Genomic DNA, 22,682 nt, shown 5'->3' with positions numbered 1-22,682 from the left:
TTGAGCTTCAGATTATCATTCTTTGTCACCCTATCTTTCAACACTCCTTCTGTTCTCTTTTTCATGCTCACGTAGTTGTCTCTTTTGGCCGTAGGTAAAAAAATTTCCTTTTCTTCATTCACCTTATGGAAACTCAACCTATAAGACTGACAAAGATTGTGTCGCAAATTCTTAAGTCCCCTACTGCTTTGGTTTTCAAGGGAAATAATTGAATTGCCTCTTTGTAAGACTGTCCTTTTGTTTGTGATTGCTTATCTTGTCAGGTGACTTATTAGTCTTTTGACTATTCCCAATGGGCTTAGCTTTTGTCCTTCTTCCCTTTAGGATTGAATTAAGCAAGTTTCATCGCCTAATATTCCTGCTCTGAAACAATCACTGCATTCGTTTTGATCTTTTTATTCAGAATCCCTTTGAAGGCCAAACATTCACTGGTAGCATGAGCAGAATTAAATTGCCATCTACATATCATCATAGCTTCATAGTCATCGTCTTGACATTGAGGTGAAACAATTACTCCTTCCTTGACTAGCCTCTCATACAATTTGACTGTAATAGTAACTTATTTTAGTCCTTGTATTTCATCCTGCACAATATCTATGTCAGCACTTACCATAAAATAATTCATTTCATAGACTTCAGACTCTAAGGCAGACTCTGACTCTGCTTCACAAGAGTTAATTTTTTCATTAGGGAAATTTATCTGTTTTTTATCAATCTCATCCTGAATCTTATTCCTAAATATTATGCAATCGCTAGTTTAATGAGTAAAAGCGTCATGCCATTTACAGTAGTTCTTTCCTTTAACCTCATCAGGACTTTTTGTTTTATGCCTCCCTGTTAACTTAATATTTTTATGACTTAGAAGCCAATCCAAGATTTCATCACATCTCCTAATATCGAAGGTGTATTCTCTCTTTTGATTAGATCTCAAATCTTTCTTATAAGTGAGCTTTTTGTTAGTTAAAGGAGGAAACTTAAATGAAGGACCCTGTACAAACTCTACTATCACTGCCTCATACATGTCATCTTCCTGATTACTCTCTTCAGCCATACTAGCATAATATTTATGTTTAGATCTAGATCCTTTTTCTAAACATCTTTCATAAGCCATTACAATGCTAGATAAAGCAACAAAATCAGGGAAATATTGTCCTTTAAACTTTTTCCTATAAGAAAAAGACAAACCCTTTTGAATTGAATGATAGACACAAATTCTAACTCAGGTATATTTATGTGACATCTAATCTCAGCGTTCTTAAATCTGTGGATGTAATCCCCTACGGGCTCTCCTTTTTCTTGCACTATCGTAGCTAAATCTACTATAGTGACCCCTGCTTCAATTCTAGTGAATGGTGAAGAAATTGTGTTTGCATGTCTTGTCAATTTGGAATTGAATATGGTGGTAAGTGAGTAAACCAAGAAAAGGCAGTACTAGTAAGAGAACTGGAAAACATTCTAAGCTTAAGGAATTCATTATCTGCCGCCTCCGTACACTGGCAGTTGAATCTAACCAAGTGTTCCTCAGCAGACATTGTACTGTCGCCAAAGAAGAGAGGTGAGGATTCAAAAACTTTGAACCCCCTTGGGAAAGGATACATCCTATCAATCCATTCAGGGTACGCACTGCAGGTTCCCCTTCTAACATATCCACCATTATGACCCATAGCCCTCTGGATCATCTCCTCCACTTGTATAAGCAGGGGTTCCTGTCTCATTTGTGAAGGTTGACCTTGCATTGGACCATTAGGTTGTTGGACTGGTGTGTCTTGCATATGAAAAGGATTATATTGATTCCCTTGAGGATTGTGGAAACCCCTATATCCAACGCTTGTCCCTCCTAAAGTATAAGGATTGGGTTGAAACATCGCTGGATACCTATCTCCACATGGACCATTGGCCTGACCTTGATTCCATGAGGAACCTTGTGTAGGGTGGACAGGGTTTGAGTATCCATGTGGATAATGGTTGTAATTCTCAGGTTATGTGGATGATTATTGACCATTCACGCCAATAGGTTGAGAAGACATCCTTTGTGTAGATATAGCAGCTTGTGTGTGGCATGCTGGATCTGACAGATTTCCAATACCATAGTTGGCATAACTGACACCAATCTCTGCTGCTAAAGGTGGTATGTCACCCTGTGAAGAGGTTAATGGGTGTGTGGTAACCAGGGAAGGCAAAGAAGAATAAGATGGACCCTGACTATTATGGTTGTAGCCTGACTCATAACCTGGCCCTGAACCATTAATTCTTCCTTGACTCATATACCCCTCATCAGAACCAATAGGAGGGATGCTTCTTGGAACTGACAGAGGGGGAGGATTTGCATGAGATCTTGTCATATTTTCTAATCTAGGGTATCCCAGAGGGACATTATCCCTTTGATTTGCTTCAGTAATCCCACTACCTAAAGCGGTTAAAACATTCATCAACTTTTCTTTAAGTTGGTTATGCTTTTCCACTAAAGGATCAACCCTTGTAACCACTTCGGTTGCTACACTTTTTAATAATGTCACGTTAGTAGCGTTTAGAGTATCATTATTATCTAGAATAATCCTATCTACCTGTCTGGTAACTGCTTGTTGGGTAACAGAGTCAAAGTTCCTCAACTCAACAGTTACCACTTTGGCAATTTCTTCCACCATGACACAATAGTAGTTGTCAAATTTCTCTCTATTATTTCCTTTTAGATCCTCCATCAAACTTTTCACTATTTCCACATATTTTGTGTAAATTGTGTTGAGTAAGTGTCTGGTAGGGGACTGGCTTTCCATTCCTTCTAAAACCGATTTATCTTGCCTTTGTGAGTGAGGCTCTAATGGTTCAAAAGAGTGTGACATGTGTTATGTTGGCAGTTGATTCTCTAGATCTGTTTGATCCTCTAAAATAGTTTCAGGATTGTGTTAAGATGAATTAACATCATCCTGAGTATTTCCCTTACGTGTTGAATGCTCAGAAGCCATGGGAAAAACTTCCAAATTAACAAGAGTTAAATGGATTAAGTCTAGTATTCTCCCACTGTGGTCGCCAAAATTTTGTTGAGGTAAATATTACACTTTACTAACAAGTTAAATACTTTATCTTGTTCTAGAGTATTAGGGGGCTGCCTCTCGGGTTATCGATTTCAAATATTGATAATCTTGCTAACGTAAAACAAACAAATAAGGAAGCTTTTCCAAAACAAGTTAGATTGCTCAAAGAAACGAGTAGATAAACATATGACAAGAGATATAAATGCATTCCATTAATGAAAGGATAGAGTCAAGTCTACAATTGTACAAGTTGAAGGAAAGGTTACCTCCATGGTCATACAATTGGAAAATGACGAATGATCTTCAATACATGCTATGTGATAAACTACACTATCGCCTAGCTACTAAGTCAAGGGAAACTACAAAAGCTAATAAGAAAGCTTAAAAGAAATGAAATTCTTGTTATTGAGTTATTTGCTAATGTCTTCTTTCGATCCCTGCAATTCTATTCATGGGCAAAATGGAGCGGTTATGGCTGACCCCCATAACTGTTGTACAGTTATGTTTCTTGGCGCCAACTCTACTTGAAAATTAAAGTCATCCATTAGCCTTCTAATCCGGTCTAAATGTAATTGGGCCTTAGTGTGATATCAGCCTAATGGTTGTTATGTTTTAATCAAACTAACCCAAAGACCCTTCACTGACTCTAGGACTTCTCAACTTAGATAAAGTCAAGAAAGTCAATTAAAAGTCAAAAATTTGATTTTTGGGTATAACATTCACAAACGAATCAATTAATCATGTTTCATGTTTGGAACAACATTCGACTTTTACAAATTTGCAGATTCCACTTCCCAAATCGACTACGGTTTTAATTTTACTTAAAATTCCAAACTTGTTTTATAATCCCAAAGCTTATTAGGAATTGGTACAAATTATCAATGAAAAATTTACTTATAGAAGATTGGGAACTCAATGGCGACGACGATCGACCTCCAAGCTAATCGACTCCCGTCAACCCACCTCACCTCCTTAGCCTCCAAACCCGGTTGCAGCACTTCAACTAGAGCTTTAAAAGTGCCGACAAACATACAACCACCAACGAATTATAAAATTTCATGGTGTGTTGCAGTCAACGTTACTTAAAGATTTGTAAACCTACCGTCACAAAATTGAGCTCCGTTACACTAGGTGGAAAACCCCAGCTACCAAATCATTCCCTACGAATCATTTTTAGACACTTGTCATTCGCCATGTTGACTATATGAACCTGCTTTTGCAGCACTTCAACTAGAGCTTTAAAAGTGCCGACAAACATACAACCACCAACGAATTATTAAATTTCATGGTGCGCTGCAGTCCACGTTACTTAATGATTTGCAAACCTACCGTTACAAAATTGAGCGCCATTACACTAGGTGGAAAACCCTTGCTACCAAATCATTCCCTACGAAGCATTTTTAGACACCTGTCATTCGCCATATTGACAATATGAACCTGTTTGTTTATCAAATACTTACCTTCGTCTTTTTTAATTGACACGTATTTTTTTTTAGTTTGTTTATTTTTAGTTCATTTAGTTGATACGTTTTTTTTTGGATTAAGTTTTATACCTTGCTTTTTTAAGTATATCGCACTTACTTTATCATTCTCTTCTCTTCTTGATACGTATATCTAAATTAAAAACGCCAACTATATAGAACGAGTGAAGTATATTAATGGATGCGCTCCCTTAATAAAAGTCGGATAAAATTCAATTTTCAGCCTCTCTTCTCTCGTCTTCTACCTGTAGCAACAGAAAATATACAAGGAGAAGCCTTCACTAACTCTTCATCAATGGCGAAAATCTCTGCTTAAATTCAACCAAAAATATTCCAAATCTCTCTCATCGTCAACTCAATACTCTGTGATAATTGAGCTTGGTTTTCATCTCCAATGGCGGCTGTAACCTCGTTGTCTTTCTCCGCATTATCTCAGTCATTTGAGAGAAAATTGAGCGTTCCTTCGACTCGAACTTTTGAATCCATTCGAGTGCGCTCTGATTTATCTTCCGATCCTTCTGCTGCTGTTAGCGCTTCGAATTCTTCTTTTGGTTTTGTAATTCAGTGCATGTCCTCTACCTCTGCTATTACTGGTATTGTATTATGCAATGTTTTTTCTTTTTTTCTTTTTTAATTACTGTATCATTTTTATTTTTGTAATTCAGTGCATGTAAGTACTATCTTTGACCACATTTATTAATTATCATTTAAAAATTAACATTTCGTAATTTAAAGCTATGCACGAAACCTCAATTGTCGCGATTAATAGTAAAACGAAGGAAGAAGCTTTTATGCACGAAACTTCAATTGTCGCGATTAATTAGTTATGCTAAGGGCTTTGATGCAAGGTACACTGATTACCACTCCTAAGGGCATGCTTGGAAGGGGTGTTGTGTATTAAAGAGTAAAAGAGTTCAAACAAATGAAAGTGGAGATGGATTTAGGTAGTTGCGAGAAAAAATGAGGTGGTGATGGCGTGATTTCAAGGAAAATGAGATAATGATGTGATTGTTTATATTGGCCTTAATCCAAGCTTGAACTAAGACTTTAACCCAATTGTTTGTCGCTTATCTTTGTTGAAGATGAGAGGTTCTTATAAGAATCGGTCTTGGTGGAAGTTTAACGTCGAATTTAAGTATTATTTGAAGGATAATGGGAAAATGAGGACCAAAGGTTGTTGGCTAAAGCAATATATGGTGGTTAGGAAAGATAATGTGATTAAAGAACTTCTGGTTTTCAGTTTAGAGAGTAAATGAACCAAATGACAGTCCCTGGCAAGTTGCAACCACCTGTGTGACTGAGTCATTTGGTTAAATCTAGGAAAAGAATATATGTGAAAAAATGCTTCGAACCTCTACTATATTTGGAATGAATCACTGTGTTGTAATTGTGGCAATGTATGCTGTTAAGCAATCGTGAGTTCTGGATGAATTATGACTGTGTTGTTTAAGTTGCCCCTTCGCTGCCTCATATTTGTATCAAATTCTGTTTTTTCAGCTGTTTTTTCTAAATATAATGTCAGGTTTTTGAATAGTTGCTAATTGCTCACATTGTCAATGAGTAATTATGAGATAAAAGATTTTCAATTTGATGATTTAATAATATTGATGAACAATCTCTTCTTGTATCAATGTGTCCTGAATTTATTTATTGAGTTTGTTCGTGTAGAGAGAATGTATATTAAGAGTAGTGTAAGTGTTAGCATCTGAAAGAATGGAAAAAGCTAATGGACTGTTCCTTATTTAAAGTCTGATATGGCTTTAGCCCTATTGTTAGTACCAATGTATAAAAAAGCTAAAGGCGCGCTGAAGCAATAAGGGTGATGCAGCACCTAAGAGCGCCTCTTTGAAGTGAGGCGCACTATATAAACAGTTAAAAAAATTGGCAGATATTTGCTTCTGGTGCGCCTAATTAAAAACGCCTCGCCTAGGCCAAAATAAGCGCTTACCCCCTATCGCCTTTCGCCTTAGCGCCTAGGCGCGCTTTTTCAAACACTGGTTAGTACCCACCTTGCATGACTTGTATTTTCCTTATTTAATGCTTTTCAGGACTTTTTTTTTTTTTAATTTATTTTTTATATTTTTTTAAAATTTCTTTTAAGATTTTCAATGCTTTAGATTCAATTTTGGTGTTTCGGTCAATTGAGTGTGTATTTCCAAAATAAAGTACTTTAGGTAGTGGATTGTGTGATGATCAATGGATGTGAAATTAAAGATTGCTACCTTGTGTTGCCTTGCTTTGGTACTTGTCTTATGTTTTAGACCAATATAAATGTTGTATCACCACTTGTTTAAAACATCCTTAACTCACTAGAGTCTTACAAATGCTATTTGCTCATCAACCCTTGTTGTCAATAGGAATGAATGTCCCTTCTAAAATCAAACACTTGGGTCACTGTGTGTACACAAGCCCCTTTCCACACAACGCATGCACCCTTGCTGACAAATATGCAAGCATGCAATGCACGACGGTGTTTAGACACTCTACACTCCTAGCATGAAGTTTCTTTTCTCACTAGATAACAAGTAAAAAATATGCCATGTATGCTGGGGCTGGTAAGAGCGAAGATAGTGGCTTTTTTTTTTGTCACTCTACTCTATTTGGGTATTGTATCATATTGGTAGTTGGTTTAGTTACTGTAAAGGGGAATAAGTTTTAACTTCATTTGTAGTTCCTTATACAAGTTTGTCAAGGGAAAAATGAGAAAAGGACTTTTTTTTTTTTTTTTTTTTTTTTTTTCAGTTTAATAATAATTTTAATTGTGTATACTTTCAGAAACCCCCCCAGTATCCGCGACGAAGTTAAATTTTCTCAAGGCCTACAAACGGCCAATTCCTAGTATCTACAACAATTTGCTACAAGAGTTGTTTATTCAGCGACATTTGATGAGATGTGAAAGGACATACAGATATCATCCTGTGTTTGCCCTTGGTTTTGTTACTGTCTATGATCAGCTAATGGAGGGGTATCCCAGTGATGAAGATCAAAGTGCCATCTTTGAAGCTTACTTAAGGGCACTAAATGTGGATCCTGAGCAGTACAGGTTCGTGTTGGTTACAATTACTTGTCATGTTTTTGAATTATTAGGTGAAAATTGGAAATTTCGAAGTGAAGTTGACTCCCACTAGCAAAAAGCATGTCCCCCTACTAGAGTTTTAGGTGATAATAATTTAAATTTTCCATGCTGCTCACTTGCATAAGCACATAATTTGAACGAGTTAAGGAATTGTATCTTCAATACATGTCACTGTTTATATTATAACAAAGGTTGATTATAGAACATCTACCTTCAAAATCTTTTGATTTTATTTTCTATCTTTTATTTAAGAAATTCTTGTTCATAATTACATTTTTGACCTCGGTTTAGCTTTCCTTCATGTTCCATACCTTTTAAAAAGTTTGAGATAACTCTTATGAATAGTATTGAACAATTATACCCTCTAAAATGTTTATTACTTATTTGCCCTCATTGATGTTAATTGCCTTTTTTAAATCCTTACCTTTTAATAAGTTATTCATAACTCTTGTGAATAGTTTTTGGACTGTACCTTTTAAAATTTTTATTTACTTATTTGCCCTCATTAATGTTAATTGCTTTTTTTTTTTTTTTTGAACTCTTAAGAATAGTGTGCGGATATTTATACCCCTAAAAGTATTTGTTTACATATTTTCCCTCATTGATTTTGCCAACAACTGAAAAAGCTCCCCGGACATTGCGCACGTTAGCCACATAAGTATCCTGTCACAAGTTCATGTATTTCTCAATTCATAGCTACCCATATTATCCTTATATGTTCATTTTCAAGTCACTCAAGTAGATCTTTTCCTGTTTATCCAATCAGATGTCTAGGTATCTTTGGAATCATACATCTTTCTCTATGTTTTAATGGGGCATTTAAGGTAGTATACTAACCCTTTAATATAATAGGGCTTTTTATTCTTTATCCCCATTCCCCAAAGTTCTTTTCCTTTTAAGTTTCAATAGAATCCTTTCTTCCTGTGCTTTATTTCTATTTCTGCAGAAAAATTACCAATTTAGATTTAGATTACCCATCCTATGGGGACACACTTTCCTCACTTTTATTTAAGTGTACTTTCACGTGTGTAAAAGGTACCCATTTACCCCACTTTTTTCTTTGCCTTTGTATGTGGAGCTACAGTAAGAGGGGGAAATTATTGTAAAATGGAGGGAGTACTTAACTAATCTCAATTGGCTAGAGAGGTAAGGCTCACTACATTGTAGTCTTTGTGTCGAACTGTGTTATTGTCAGTATCCCTTCCATAAGGGTGAACTATTGCATGACCTGTTTGAGTATATATATCAGTATATATATATATATGCCTGTGTAGAATTCATGGTCCAGAAATTTTGCCTTGTGTCATGACTGTTATATATTTATTTAACTTTAATTTAGATAATGATGATCCAATTTCAAACATTTGAATTGTGATTTAAATAGTGACAGTTCAACCTTCTATTCATTAGAAAAGATGCACAGAAACTGGAGGAGTGGGCTCGTACCCAAACATCTGCTTCATTGGTTGATTTCTCATCAAGAAAAGGTGAAATAGAGGACATCTTAAAGGATATTGCTGCAAGAGCTGGTGGAAATAGGAATTTCAGTTATAGTCGGTTCTTTGCAGTTGGCTTGTTTCGTCTCCTTGAATTGGCTAATGCATCTGAACCCACCATCTTAGAGAAGGTCAGTTTACGAACATCTGTTAATGTTTTTTGTTTTAATTTAAACGTATGTTCTTTTGTTTTAATTTAATGTTACACAAAATAATCATGAATGTTCTTTTTTAAAATTTACTTTAGAGGCATACTACTTAATGATTTGACCTTTGTAGGTACTTTCCTGGAAATGTGCCCACACAAATATTTCAGAATTTCATCTCTGGCGAGTTTTGCTGAGGAAATTGAATCATGCATGTGATGCTATTGTTGGGATCCCAAACTTTTGTTGCTCATGTCAGTTAGATCTTTTGACGCGTTGGAAAAGCGATAAGAGGTTGTTCCAGAATGGTCTATCTACAATAAGGTGGGAAGCCAAGAAATGCAGTGCTGAAATCTATAACATATTCAGCAACCCTGGAAAAAGAAAACGTCATAACTATGTCCCCTTTGTTCGTTTGGTTGTTGAAGTTGTATTGGTTATGTTTGTTTCTGTATCTATAAACCAGGGCCCATCTTGTAAGTTTGAAACATGGAATAGCTTGAAGAGATACTGAAGTTCATTTGTTAAATCTCCGGATGTCAGGTCTCATGAATATTCTGCAGGGTCCCTTTCTGAGGAGAATCGCCTTTTCTTAGAAGCTTGGAGAACATTAGATCGTGCTTATGTTGACAAGACTTTTAATGGACAAAGTTGGTTTCGCTATAGGGAGAACGCACTGCGCAATGAGCCTATGAACAGCAGAGAAGAGACTTGTATGTTTATTTCTTTTAGTCTTTATTTGTTCCCGTAACAGTGTACGAAAAAGTGGCCAACAAATTTGTTCTATTTATACAAGATCCATTTTCAAAGTTGCATGTTACTCCTAAAGAATTTATTTTCTGAACTATATTCCATACTATTGTTAATCTTAGAAAGTAGTACGATGTAGGAAGATTTTTCTAGTTGTTTCTGATAGAATTGAACAAAAAAGTAATGCATATTCATTGAAATACAGGATATGACAACTATTTTCTTGCCTATTTAACAGTTTACTAATGATAAAACCTTCTTTATTTTTCCTTAATTTGAACAGATGCGGCAATAAGAAAGATGATTTCTACACTGAATGATCCATTCACACGTTTTTTGGAGCCTGAAAAATTGAAGAATTTGCGGGTATGGCTTGGATTTTCCAATTTGATTTGTGACGTTGTGTGTGCTTCATATTCTCTACCAAACTTCAATTTTCAATGTAATTGATCTACATTTTTAAACCGTTTATGAATTATTTTATATCATTTCTTGAAGGCAGTCTGGAACTCAGAGTTCGCTTACGGGTGTAGGGATATCTATTGGTCCCATCACCATTGACAGATCATCTACTGGAGTAGTTGTTATCTCTGCTGCTCCTGGGGGACCTGCCAGTAGGGCTGGCATCTTGCCTGGTGATATAATATTGGCTATTGATGGTGCGAGCACTGAAGGAATGGGCATATATGAGGCAGCAAATATCTTACAGTGGGTTTTCTTGCATGAATTGGCCTTTTCCTATTTGCTATTATATTCTTCTTTATCATAAGATGTCTCTTTCCCCTTGTCTCTCTTAAGTATTGTAATTCTTGTCTACTTGAATAACCTGTCCTATAGTATATGCCTGCTTGTGTATTTCGTTTTTTTTGCCTTTTAATGTTAATAAACACTTTATTACTTTTTCCACCCTTTTATCTGTTGTTGACTTAATGAACCCTGTACAACTCTTTGTTGAGCTTTTGGCTGCCTCCTGTATGAGAAAACCACCCAGCCAATCAGCCATGATAATCTCTGAATCTGGATGCAAGAGGATAGCATCCTGATTTTGGACTTTACCATAATATGTATGAAGTACTAATTACTAAGATTTCCCCCTGGCCCCTCCTCCATAATCATAATTATAAACTTGGGCATAAACTCTTGGCTTTGTACCATTCTCACTTTCCTTGCCTTCCTCAATTTCTCCCCTTTATATCTATAGGAAGAAACACAAGAAGGTGAGATATCTATGATACATTCAAGTTCTATTGAGAAGTTTCTTTTTTTTGAAGATCTAATTTTTTTTGTTTTTTTTTTTTTATTTATTTTTATTTTTTTGTTAATATCAGGTTGAATTTGCTCTCAAATGTCAACTCATGGCTTTGATTTCTTCTAGTACCTAGAGCTTCTACAGTTATTTTTTATCTTTCAGTTGAGATTTTGGCTTAGCATGTTTATCCTGATTATTAAATATCTGCAGGAATTCTTTGGAGTTGCTTCCAATACAGTAAATAAAAAAAAAAATGCTACTTTCTCTGTACTTTTAATAGTTCTCGTTTTCCATTTTGGGTTTCCCAATATGTTGTTTCCATTTATTTTCTTTACTTGTTTACATTACTTAAAATGACCAAAATACCCTCACCTTTTAAAATTCCCATAACAAACTACCCTTACCTTTTTCCTAGTTTTTACCCATACTAAATGCTTTTTGGATTTTTCCTCTTTATTTATTATTGCTATTGTATTTTTCTAGAATTTTTTTTGTCTTTTATGTACTTTTACTGATTTTTATGCACTTTTACACACTTCTCCTTCTATTTCATATTTCCTCTGAAATATGAGAAACAAGAACTATATTATGGGATGGAGGGAGTATTACCTAACTGATTCACGTGGTTGAATTAGTTAACCTTCATTATAGGCATAAATTTCTTAGGAAGTTGCAGTAAACATTAGCTATAGTTCTATAATTGGACACTATATTACCCAGAAGCAATTTGGTTAGTAGGCATTGGTTGCATTAGAATTCAGAAATGAAAGATTAGTAATTCATATGAGGGAGACAAAGGAATTTTATAATTTTCTGTTACTGACCTTTTTTGTAAGTACTGTACTTTGTTTGTTTCCTTCAAACTCACTTCTAAATCTTTACTCCCAAGATTTATACTTTTATGTTATTTGATATCAATATTATGAGATCTCTTTCTATTTGGCCATTGACAGATGTAATATCTAATATAATTAGGTATTAGTGTATGCTGTTTTGGAGAAATATTTGTTAGTCATATCCTAGTTGACATTCTATGTCTAAATCTTGTATGCAATTCTAGGTCTCTGGAGCTTGTAATCTGCTACCAAAGTGAGTTTATCAAATTGATGTAAAGGAAGCTAGAGAAACATATTCCTTCATATTTTGTATCAGAGTGTCTCCAGTCATTTTAATGTATATTATTAAATGCAAGCATGCTTTCTGAGTTACAAATTTAGGCTCTCTTCACTTCTCATCTAGATGCAAAAAAGCAAATTACCAGGTTGCATACAAAGTGTTAATTAATCACTGAAAAGTGCATACCTTTTGTTGTTTCAAAAAAAAAAAAAAAAAGAAAAAGTGCATACCTTTTGTGTTACATCTCTGATCATCCCTTAGGCTGCAAAAACTCTTTAGTCAAATGTTTGTCAAAGAAATTCTTTGACTAGGGAATAAGTTTAAGAAAATTATTTATGAAAGCAATAAATAAATGCAAAAACTGAAATGATTTTTGAATAAGGCAAATAAGAGCTGATTAACTTTATACAGAGCACATGTCTATACTTTTGTAAGGCTATTTGAAAAAAATTATTAATTTGGAAAGACCATTGACTGCACTGGAAGTGATACAATCAAAAATAAAATTATCTTTCTCATTAATTTTATTTTTTTTAATATTTTTTTTTTTAAGAATATCTTTCTCATTCAATTCATACATATTTTTTTCTTATTCTGTACTTGTTTGCAAATATATTTGTTCTCTGGTGTAGATTAAAATTTTCATTTGTTGCTTGATCCAAGATATGCCACTTTGTGATCGTTCTTACATACTCCCTCTGTTCCACAAAAAACTTCCTACTTTGACTTGTTGCAATATTTATGTGCTTACATTGACCAATTTGTTTTACTATTATATAAACTACTCGTGTTTATTATGAAATTGTTATTGGATAATTACTCTCAATTTATGTATTCAAAACATAGTTTATTTATTTATTACTTCCTCCGTTCTAGTAATATTGCAACAACTGGACTTTTATACTATTCATCACGCTTGTTTGACCACATATTATAATTTATACGTAAAGTAAAATATAGTCATGTGAGGTCTTGTTAGATTCGTCTTGTAAAATACTTTCACAATATCAACTTTTTATAATATTTAGTCTTATATAATTATAGATATTTAGCATATGAAATGTGCTTTGGGACGCATAATTTCATCCTTGTTGCAATATTTGTGGAACAGAGGAAGTATAATTTTTGCTAATGTATAAATAAAGATATTGATGGTCCAAGTTTTGTGTAAGTAGACGTGCCCCAAAAAAATGAGAAATTTTTTGTATAATACAGTGAATATTTGATACCACAAATTACTTCAAAAATGTTCAAGCTTTATTCAATGACTGAATCAATTTTTCTTGCAAGTCTCCTACAGGGGGGCTGATGGAAGTTCTGTTGAGTTGACAATCCGTAGTAAAGATGAAATAAAACATGTGGGGTTAAAGTAAGTACTATAAAGTATATTTCTCAAACACTACCATATACTCAGTTATCTACTTATTGTATGCTTCTCAAATAATGTTTGCTATACATGCTAAATTCCAAATATGCAGTAATATTAATCTTTTGCACAAGTATTGTGATATTTGTGCTTATTTTATGACTGAAAACTAATTCCAGGCGTGAGAGAGTTACTCTAAACCCAGTAAAATCCAGATTATGTGAGATGCCTGGTTCAGCGAAGGATACTCCTCAAAATGTAGGATATATTAAGTTAATGTCTTTCACTCAGAACGCTTCTGGTGAGTTCTTTTCTATTGTTTGCTGATATATTTCGCTTTGTGATACAGAATCGATGTCTATTTCTTAAGAAGCTGGTTGCTGCCTGTTCCCTATGCATTTAATTACATTGTTGCTCTATTTCAAATGATTTGTTGATTGTGATGGTTTTACTTGTTATTGGTAGCTGGAGTATTTTTTGTCTATAGATCTAGACTGATCTGTATGGATTCCTGTTTTTAATAGAAAAATACATGCTTTTTGGAAAACAAGCTAAGTGGATGCTGCGGTTTGCTTTTTTAAGCTCTTTGAGCTTTGCATTCGCATTAATTTTAAGAATTTTTTTTCATAATAACTATTTAATTTATGTAGTAACAGGGAATTTTAACATGAAACTTCCATGGACACTATGTGCTCATCTTGTTTTCTGACCATTTAATAAAACAGATGCAGTCAAGGAAGCCATAGAAACACTAAGAAGTAATAATGTTAATGCTTTTGTGCTGGATCTCCGGGATAATAGGTAAAGAAATTTGGCATGCATTCTTTTCCAGCTTAAACATTAACCATACTGCACCTTTTTTTTCACGATTTGTGTAAACTTTGCAGCGGTGGCCTCTTTCCAGAGGGAATTGAGACAGCCAAAATTTGGTAAGCCATATGCTATATATACTAACGTTTTATATATAGTTGTCTACAAGCTGTGTTAGAGTTAATGCTGATGTGCAAAGAATCTGATCAGCAAAGAATCTGAACTATTCTGAACTATTACCAAGCTGTGTTATATACAAGTACATAACAAAGTTTCTTAATGTACTGAAATAAGAGAGAATAGTAGAGGAGAGAAACACTTAATTAGAGAACTTTTGTAGATTTTGCAATCAACTTTTGAAAATTAATGAAGCATCAATAACATGTAAAAAAACCATCACTACCAACCAATTAATTTGAAATGCAAGTAGATATTTTATAATGTAATTTTTCTGCAAGCTAAGGGGTCCAGGAGAGTATGTCTAAAATAGAAGAAAATTTAAGTTGCAGAAATCCAAATTCAATATGCATCTTCAACACCATTGACAAATTAAAATTCATGAATTCAACTTTAAATTGGCAGCAAATCAGAGTACAATCTCTATCTTCTTCAAAGCGCTCTACCCCTCCCACCCCCACCCCCCTACACACACACACACACACACACACACACTTTTTCCCCCCTTTATAGCCACATACCTCAGGTTTGACAAGGGCGAGTTGAGTAATTGCAGAGTGAAGGAGAGAGGGTCTGTTGATGAGATTTGAAGAATTGCCAATGAAAAATTGTGGGAGGAGAGAAAAAATATACTTGCGAATAGGTGGTGGTGAAATCTTGCACAGTCCATTAGAGCTGATTTTATTAGAGGTTGTGAGTTTGGATGAGGGAGAGAGAGGGAGAAGATCAAAGGGATTTTATTTGTTTATGAAGAATTGGAACCAATGACTTGGCTAGAGAAGTTCAAAAACAATCATCATGCACCTTTTCTTTTAGTTATAGCTGTAAAAGACTTGTATTTACTTATAATCTTGATTGCTACAAGCCAGAGTTAATGGATGATGTTTCTTCTCACCCCTCTCACCATAAGTGGTCTTCTCATATGAGCCTAAGTCTACCTACATCCAAATTACACGGACATTGTATCAACTTAAAGCATACCATGGCTTTCTTTCCTTTTTCCTTCCTGTAACTGATCTTTGTAAAGTAGACATGCACACTTTCCTGTTTCCTATCCATATATCATCTCTTTGCTCCTAATGTACGGAAGAATCTACAATTTGATTACCTAAAATTAGACCTGGTTATTGGGTAGGGTATCCCAATGATAACTAGGTCTACCTAAAATTGCATATTATGTGTTCCATAGAAGTGGATTGAAATAAAGATTTTTCTTGTGAATTAAACGACCAAATCTAATGTGCTTGAAGGGCTTAGTTACTCTGGCACCTCCTTTTTCTGCTTTCAGAATTAATTGTGACATTCTTCTGGTGAAACCTATGATGTGCGGGAGTCCTACTTTCATTTCTATATGTTAAGTGTGTTGAGAAGAAATAGTAGTGATGATTCTTTTATAAGATATTTTCATATGCCAAATTATAATCACCTCCATCCACGTGCATGCAATCACGCATATATATATTCAAGGAAAAATTGTAAATAATAATTCCAACTTTGTTGTATTTTCTTTTAATAATCCCAATTTTGAATTATTTTGGAATAATCTGAACTTTGGGGGCTGTTTACTTTTTTCAATCCCAAACCGGTAAACAAAAGTCCATGACCTATTATATCAGGTCACTTGACACGTGTCAAGTCCTGATTGATCCAAAAATTTAAAAACAAAAAACAAAACACTCCTCCCCCACCATCGAAAACCCTAGGCGCTAGGGTTTCGGGGTGGGGGAAGGAGCAATTCGAGGTTTATGGGAGTGCGGGAGGGATTTCTGTGGTGGTTGCGTGGGGGGATGGGAGGGGGTTTTGAGGAAGGGGGAAAACGACTACGGGAGGCGCGGTGGGTCGGCGAGGGAAGAACGGCGGTCTGGTGAGGGAGGGGCGGCGGTCTGGGCAGTGGTGGTGGAGGTTAGGGTGGGCCGGTGGGGGGAGGGGAGGCTGGCTGGTTTTTCAGATTTTTTTTTATTTTTTTTAATTTTGGACCAATCATGACTTGACACGTGTCAAGTGACCTGATACAATAGGTCATTAACTTTTGTTGACTGGTTTGGGATTGAAGAAAGTAAACAGCCCCCAAAGTTCAGATTATTCCACAATAATCCAAAGTTGAGATTAATAAAAGAAAATACTGCAAAATTTGCCTATAAGCTTCTCTAATAATCATGGGAAAGATCTTGAGAACCATATGGTCCATATCATACATGTCAATCCAAAATTTGGAAATGGCAACATACATGTTCAAAATCCCTGTATTTGTCATCCCATACTAAAGGTCTCTCTCTATGGCTAGTACGGCCGCATGCTCTTTGATAGAATCTTTGCATCTGTGTCCATATGATGTTAGTAATAGTAAAAAGACCAGAGCAGCCATGGTAGTTGTTGCAATAGCTGGGATGCCTATTACCATTTTGGTTAGTCTTAAAGCTTAACCAATTATTTTTGAATCTTGAAGCCTTTGTCTTATGGTAAGATGTTGTTTACTGTACTTTCTACAATTTTGAGCATGGTTACTGTTTGTGGTCGGAGCAGTGGATTGAGGTATTAAGAGGATTAGAGGGTGTAGGGCGGTGACAAGGAGGGTAGGAGTTGCTGGAACGGAGAGAATAGAGTGTAAGTTGGTTTGTCTGGGGGTACTTCGAATGCCTACCAGTGGAAATGAAAGGAATAGGCCAGGTGGTGCATGAGCAAAAGAGCGAAACGAATAGGCTCTAAACCTGCTTAGTTTTCTTAAAACTTTGCACAATTTATGAGCATGTATGTGCTATGCTGTAACGCACTTGGTGCAGTGACAAATAGCATTGTTTCTTTACGAGCATTGATGCATATGGGTTATCTTGATGTTATCATAGATCTAAATTCTCTTTTATTTCCCTTTCATATTTTCTTTTATAGACTGAACCAATGATTTTATATATTCTGTTATCTAGGTTGAACAAAGGAGTTATTGTGTATATATGTGATAGTCGTGGTGTTCGGGATATATATGATGTTGAAGGAAGCAACGCTATAGCCGCATCAGAACCCCTTGCTGTTTTGGTAAATCATTTCCCTCTATTTCTTGTTAAAAGTGCTCCCCTTCTCCTTCCCCCTACACCCCACCTACCCCCCCCCCCCCCCCCCCCCCCCCGCCCCTCCAAAAAAAAAAAAAAAAAAAAAATAACAGCTTACTGGATCTAAGAAAGCATATTTTAGGGGATCATGCTCCGTACAAGACTCGTACATTAAATTACACGTGGTAATTAGCAATTTTAAACATGTTAAATGCTGGATTAAGAGTTTTGACTACCAATTTGTCTTCACACCCAAAGTTGTAGCAATCTAACTAAATGTTTGTTCAGCGATGTTATCAACAATTTTATGATATGGTATCAATGCAGGTAGTGCAAATATATATGATCACCATACTTTTGTCTTTTTAAACTCATTTTCATATACATTATTATTGAACCCACCATATTGAGTTTTTTTTTTTACTGTTTTTTCTTGTATATTTTTGGTTTCACAATTTCTGTATATAATTTAATGCAATCTGTCCATTATTTGATTGTTTATTTCAACCTTGTTCGATCCGTATTAGGTGAACAAGGGGACTGCAAGTGCTAGTGAAATATTAGCTGGTGCATTGAAGGATAACAAACGAGCTGTGGTGTTTGGAGAGCCAACATATGGGAAAGGGTATTTGCTTAAAAATAAATTCTTCATCTTTTGATTGTGCTTATATAACCATCTGATTGTATATTTAATTTCCCTTTCGCAGCAAGATACAATCAGTTTTTGAACTATCTGATGGATCTGGCTTGGCAGTCACAGTTGCTCGCTATGAGACGCCTGCTCACACAGATATTGACAAGGTATGCCTTATATATCTTTCTTCTCATGTTTCTGTGTTTTGTTGGATGTTTCTTGTTGTGCATGGCATTTAAATCGTGTTTTCATTGACATTGTAGGTGGGAATTAAACCGGATCATCCTCTTCCAGCATCTTTTCCCAAAGACGAGAATGATTTCTGCACCTGTGTCCAAGATCCGTCGTCTGCTTGTTATCTTAATGGCGCACAATTATTTTCAAGATGAATATCGCACTGACATTCTTCAATGTTTCATCTCTTATTCTCTTGTGTTACGATATTTAATTCTTTTGTAAGACTTGCATAATGATTATCATTTCAGGAAGCCTCCCATCTTATATGTAACACCAATTCATTATCATACAAAATACTTACTAAGATTTTTTTTTCATAGCATAAATACTTACTAAGATCCTTTTCATTACCATGCGTAGAGCCTTTTCATCATAACAATCCCTAACTTTTTAAAAAAGTAAGATAAAACACTTATGAATAGTGTGAGGATAGGTATATCCTTATATTGTTTATTTACCAATATGTCCCTATTGATATGATGTTAATTGCCTTTAAGTTTTTCCTTGTGTGATTTAATGATTTAATCCTTATGAATAGTGTTTGAACAATTAAACCCTCTTAAATATTTATTTACCTTATTAATGTTACTTGCCTTTTTTTTGGAACTCTTAAAAATAATGTGTGGATATTTATACCTTTAAAAATATTTGTTTATAGATTTTCTCACATTAATGTTATCAACAAGTGAAAGAGCTCTATAGACATGAATAACATTGCGCATGTTAGCCACCTGAATTACAATAAACTTTTGAAATGTAGAACCTTTTCATATGGTTGATTTACCAAAGAGAAAATATACTTCCTCAATTTCCTCTTTATTTTTTTTTTATATTTTTTTTGTTATTTTTTTATTTTTTTTTAATTTTTTTTTTATTTTTTTACAATGGTTCAAAAAAGAGGCTAGGTGACTCAAGACTACAAGTAGAACAAGGAGAGGATTTAGCTCTCTTAACTATACTAACACAAGAATTATACTGGGGAATGGGGGTACAACTTTCATGACTTGCTATGGGATACAAATATGGGAGTTGACCGGTTACATCGTAGACGCCCTTGACATGTGCGGCCTACTATGTTTCCTTGTTGTGGCGGAGAAGTTGAAGGTAGTGGGTGTGGGGATGAACTATACCTGGTTGGCTTCAAAAGCCATAGGGTCATCTTCATTGGATCCAATGGATTTCACTTCAATAAGATCCTGTGGCAGGATTGTCTCTCACTGAACCTTTACTTCCATTCTCGATGCTTAAACCTTCATATCAGTTATTAGTTAGACATGAAGACATAGGCTCATTAACTTCTCAACAACAGTAGTGTAGGGTTTTCCAAACCCAACAACATGATAAACCACTTTTGGACCAGAAGGGGCGTCATGACCTTTTTCTTTTTGGACATCTTGTCTCGTCTTTTCTTACCCGGACTCATCTTCTTAATAGGCATTAACAAGGGATTTGGACATTTGGAATCTGTATCCTTGCAAATTTCTAAATGCCTATCTTGAGTAGTCTTTTCCTTTATTAATACCGACATCCACGAACTAGCAGATTGGTTAAAGAATCTCAAAGTTCTCCCTTGCTTGATTAGAATAGGATAAGGAGGAGATCTTAAGGGACTTGTTTCTTTTCATTCCATTAGGGAAGCAATGGATTTTTTGAGGTTTCATGACCTGTCTTGATTCCTGATCGTTTAGGGGGCAGGTTGAACCATCTTTCTCATTTTCCAAATTAAAGGAGCATACACATTGTGGGTAAGGACGGGACTCTCTACCTCCATCTTACTAGCGTGGCCTATAGAGGGCAAGCTAGTAACATCGCTCTAGTCATCGCTACCAGAACTGGGTATTGCACTAGGCTAACAGGTGACTCACTGATTTTCCCCCTTTTTTGTTGTAGTTACAATTAGTCATGACAGAATGCCTTCTTACCAATGAGCTTGCTTGCCTAGTTGTCTCACAACTTAGGCCCTTCACTTTCTAGAGTTCACGGGGGATGTCCTGGTTATTAGGCTTTGACCTGGCTGCCTTGCCAAGGTCCTCGTAAGCCTCTTCCAGTTGCATGGTTAAGCTTAATCTATGCTAAAGCCCTTCTATAAAGAGCTTTAGCATTGCTACCATCAAGCTCGATGACTAAGGTACAAAGTTCCTTAGTTTGTCCATAATCATGGACCTTCAAGGCACAAGCTGCAAGATTTAATTCTAAAGCAATAGCAAGATTCTATAGCATAACATTATCTTCCTCATTCCTTAGTAATTCGAAACATAGAAATTTCAAACCTTTATCATACGTAGCCCAAGCTGAAACAAGCTCATCATGTTTAAAATAAGAGTTACCCTCATCTTTTAAGATTTTTTCTTGATTAAAGATATTCCGAGGGCAATTATTGGTAGCAAAATTCACAATACTTTTATCATAATCGTCATTCAAGTGAGTTTGCATAAGGGCATTAAGCAGAAAGTGACAATCCATCAAAAAATTGACTAAGTTAAAAATTGGTGGAACAAAGCTTAAAAAACCAAATGGACCTTACTTAGGGAGACCCATAAGAGAGTAGAATCAACAATAAGTTTAAGAGCACTTGATGGTCAGGTTGCAACCACTAACTAGGGGTGAGCATGCATCGTATATCCGATCCAAAATTGGATTTCGGATCGGATATCCGTATCCGAAAAAATGGTTATTTGATATCCGTATCCGATTCGAAATTTTTCGGATACCCGATATCCGGATATCCGAAAATTTCGGATCGGATAATTCGGATATCCAATACCCGATTTTTTTTTTGAAACACCAAGCCTTTAAGTTTTAATAATTTGGTATATACTAATGTAATGGCAAAAATAATTTATTTTTAAAGACAAATATGTAATGATATCCAAATGCAATTTCACATAACACAATATTTTCCATTAGAGAACTAGTAATTCAATTCTAAGCGTACATCAAAACACAACATCTTTTAATAAAATACCCATGTAGCCTGCTCTAGAACCTTCAAATTCTAATAATAAAAAAAAAATCAAAATCTAATTCATCAAATTACAATCAACCAAATGACGCTCCACCTTCGCGAACTCGCAATGGTTCTAATTGTAATGGTGTTCAATTAGTGGAACTCCCAATGGTTAAGAACCACCGTTGATGACGGTGAGCAGCTGATGAAGTGAAAACATACCGACGTGATGAGGTGCTGAGCCGGGCGTGAAGGCTGAGTGAGAGCCTGAGATCTGAGAGATTGAGAGTGAGGTGAGGAGTGGAGTGGAGAGAGAAAGTTAGGGTTGAATACTTGAATGGTTGTCTTGGTTGAGGAGATCTGAGAAAATTGAGATTTAATTGCTTGAGAATTTGAGATGAGGAAAGGAGAGAGAATCTGAGAAAGCTAGAGAGAGAAAAAGAGGAGAAGAGAAAGAGAGGCGGGTGGGGGGCGTGGGGACTCAATTGTTAGGGTTTGGTAGTTTTTATATGATGTAAAAAATAATATGGAGTACTGAAATATTGGAGTAATGAGTGATTTCTTCAGATTACGGATCAGATATCCGATCCGATACCCGGTATCCGAATTTTTTTCGGATATCGGATATCCGAAATCTAATATTTGGATATCCGATCCGATATCCGACTTTTTCGGATCGGATATCCGTAAATTTCGAATCGGGTGCTGATCGGATTATCGGATTTTCAGATAGTTTTGCTCAGCCCTACCACTAACAGATGCCACCGTCAGCAACTACGATGGTTTGTAGTTGAGTGGTTTTTAACAAAGAAGCGAAGCAGTAGGGGATCAAAAGCAGGATACCACACACGGGCTTGACTCTGTCGCAAGGGCTTGCCAGTGACCGAGGAGGAGGACTAACCCACTTAGTCCGCCGACGGCCAACCGCAATCGTAATACCTTGGACAATTCTTCCTTCTAAAATACTCTTTTTACTTTAAATTAAACTCATTTTAGGAAATAACCAAAATATTACCACCACCGTGATAACGGATAAGGCTATTTTCAAAGTCACACAACGGAAGTTTAAAACTTAAAACCAACTATTCAAAATAAAACTTGAGTTCACAACCTCAAAACAT

General features: G+C 35.5%; 1 protein-coding gene across 2 annotated transcripts; it reads left to right on the top strand.

The window, feature by feature from the left end:
• The first annotated feature begins 4,694 nt into the window (after positions 1-4,694).
• On the top strand, positions 4,695-18,961 carry LOC110704832 (carboxyl-terminal-processing peptidase 2, chloroplastic-like). 2 transcript variants are annotated; one of them, XM_021882647.1, is made up of 15 exons: positions 4,695-5,106; positions 7,289-7,556; positions 9,000-9,216; positions 9,365-9,555; positions 9,775-9,944; positions 10,265-10,347; positions 10,484-10,689; positions 13,647-13,715; positions 13,892-14,013; positions 14,438-14,513; positions 14,600-14,641; positions 17,621-17,729; positions 18,271-18,368; positions 18,451-18,544; positions 18,641-18,961. In XM_021882647.1, the coding sequence occupies exons 1-15, from the start codon at positions 4,908-4,910 to the stop codon at positions 18,764-18,766; spliced, it is 2,070 nt and encodes a 689-aa protein (XP_021738339.1). In that variant the 5' UTR covers positions 4,695-4,907; the 3' UTR covers positions 18,767-18,961. The 2 variants fall into 2 exon arrangements, with proteins under 2 accessions (XP_021738339.1, XP_021738338.1); XM_021882646.1 differs by having other exon boundaries at positions 9,365-9,707; positions 9,795-9,944.
• Positions 18,962-22,682: the final 3,721 nt, after the last annotated feature.

The sequence above is a fragment of the Chenopodium quinoa genome, unplaced genomic scaffold (assembly GCF_001683475.1).
Source record: "Chenopodium quinoa cultivar QQ74 unplaced genomic scaffold, ASM168347v1, whole genome shotgun sequence".
Taxonomy (NCBI): Eukaryota; Viridiplantae; Streptophyta; class Magnoliopsida; order Caryophyllales; family Amaranthaceae; genus Chenopodium; species Chenopodium quinoa.
This window is presented reverse-complemented; position numbering and strand designations above follow the sequence as displayed.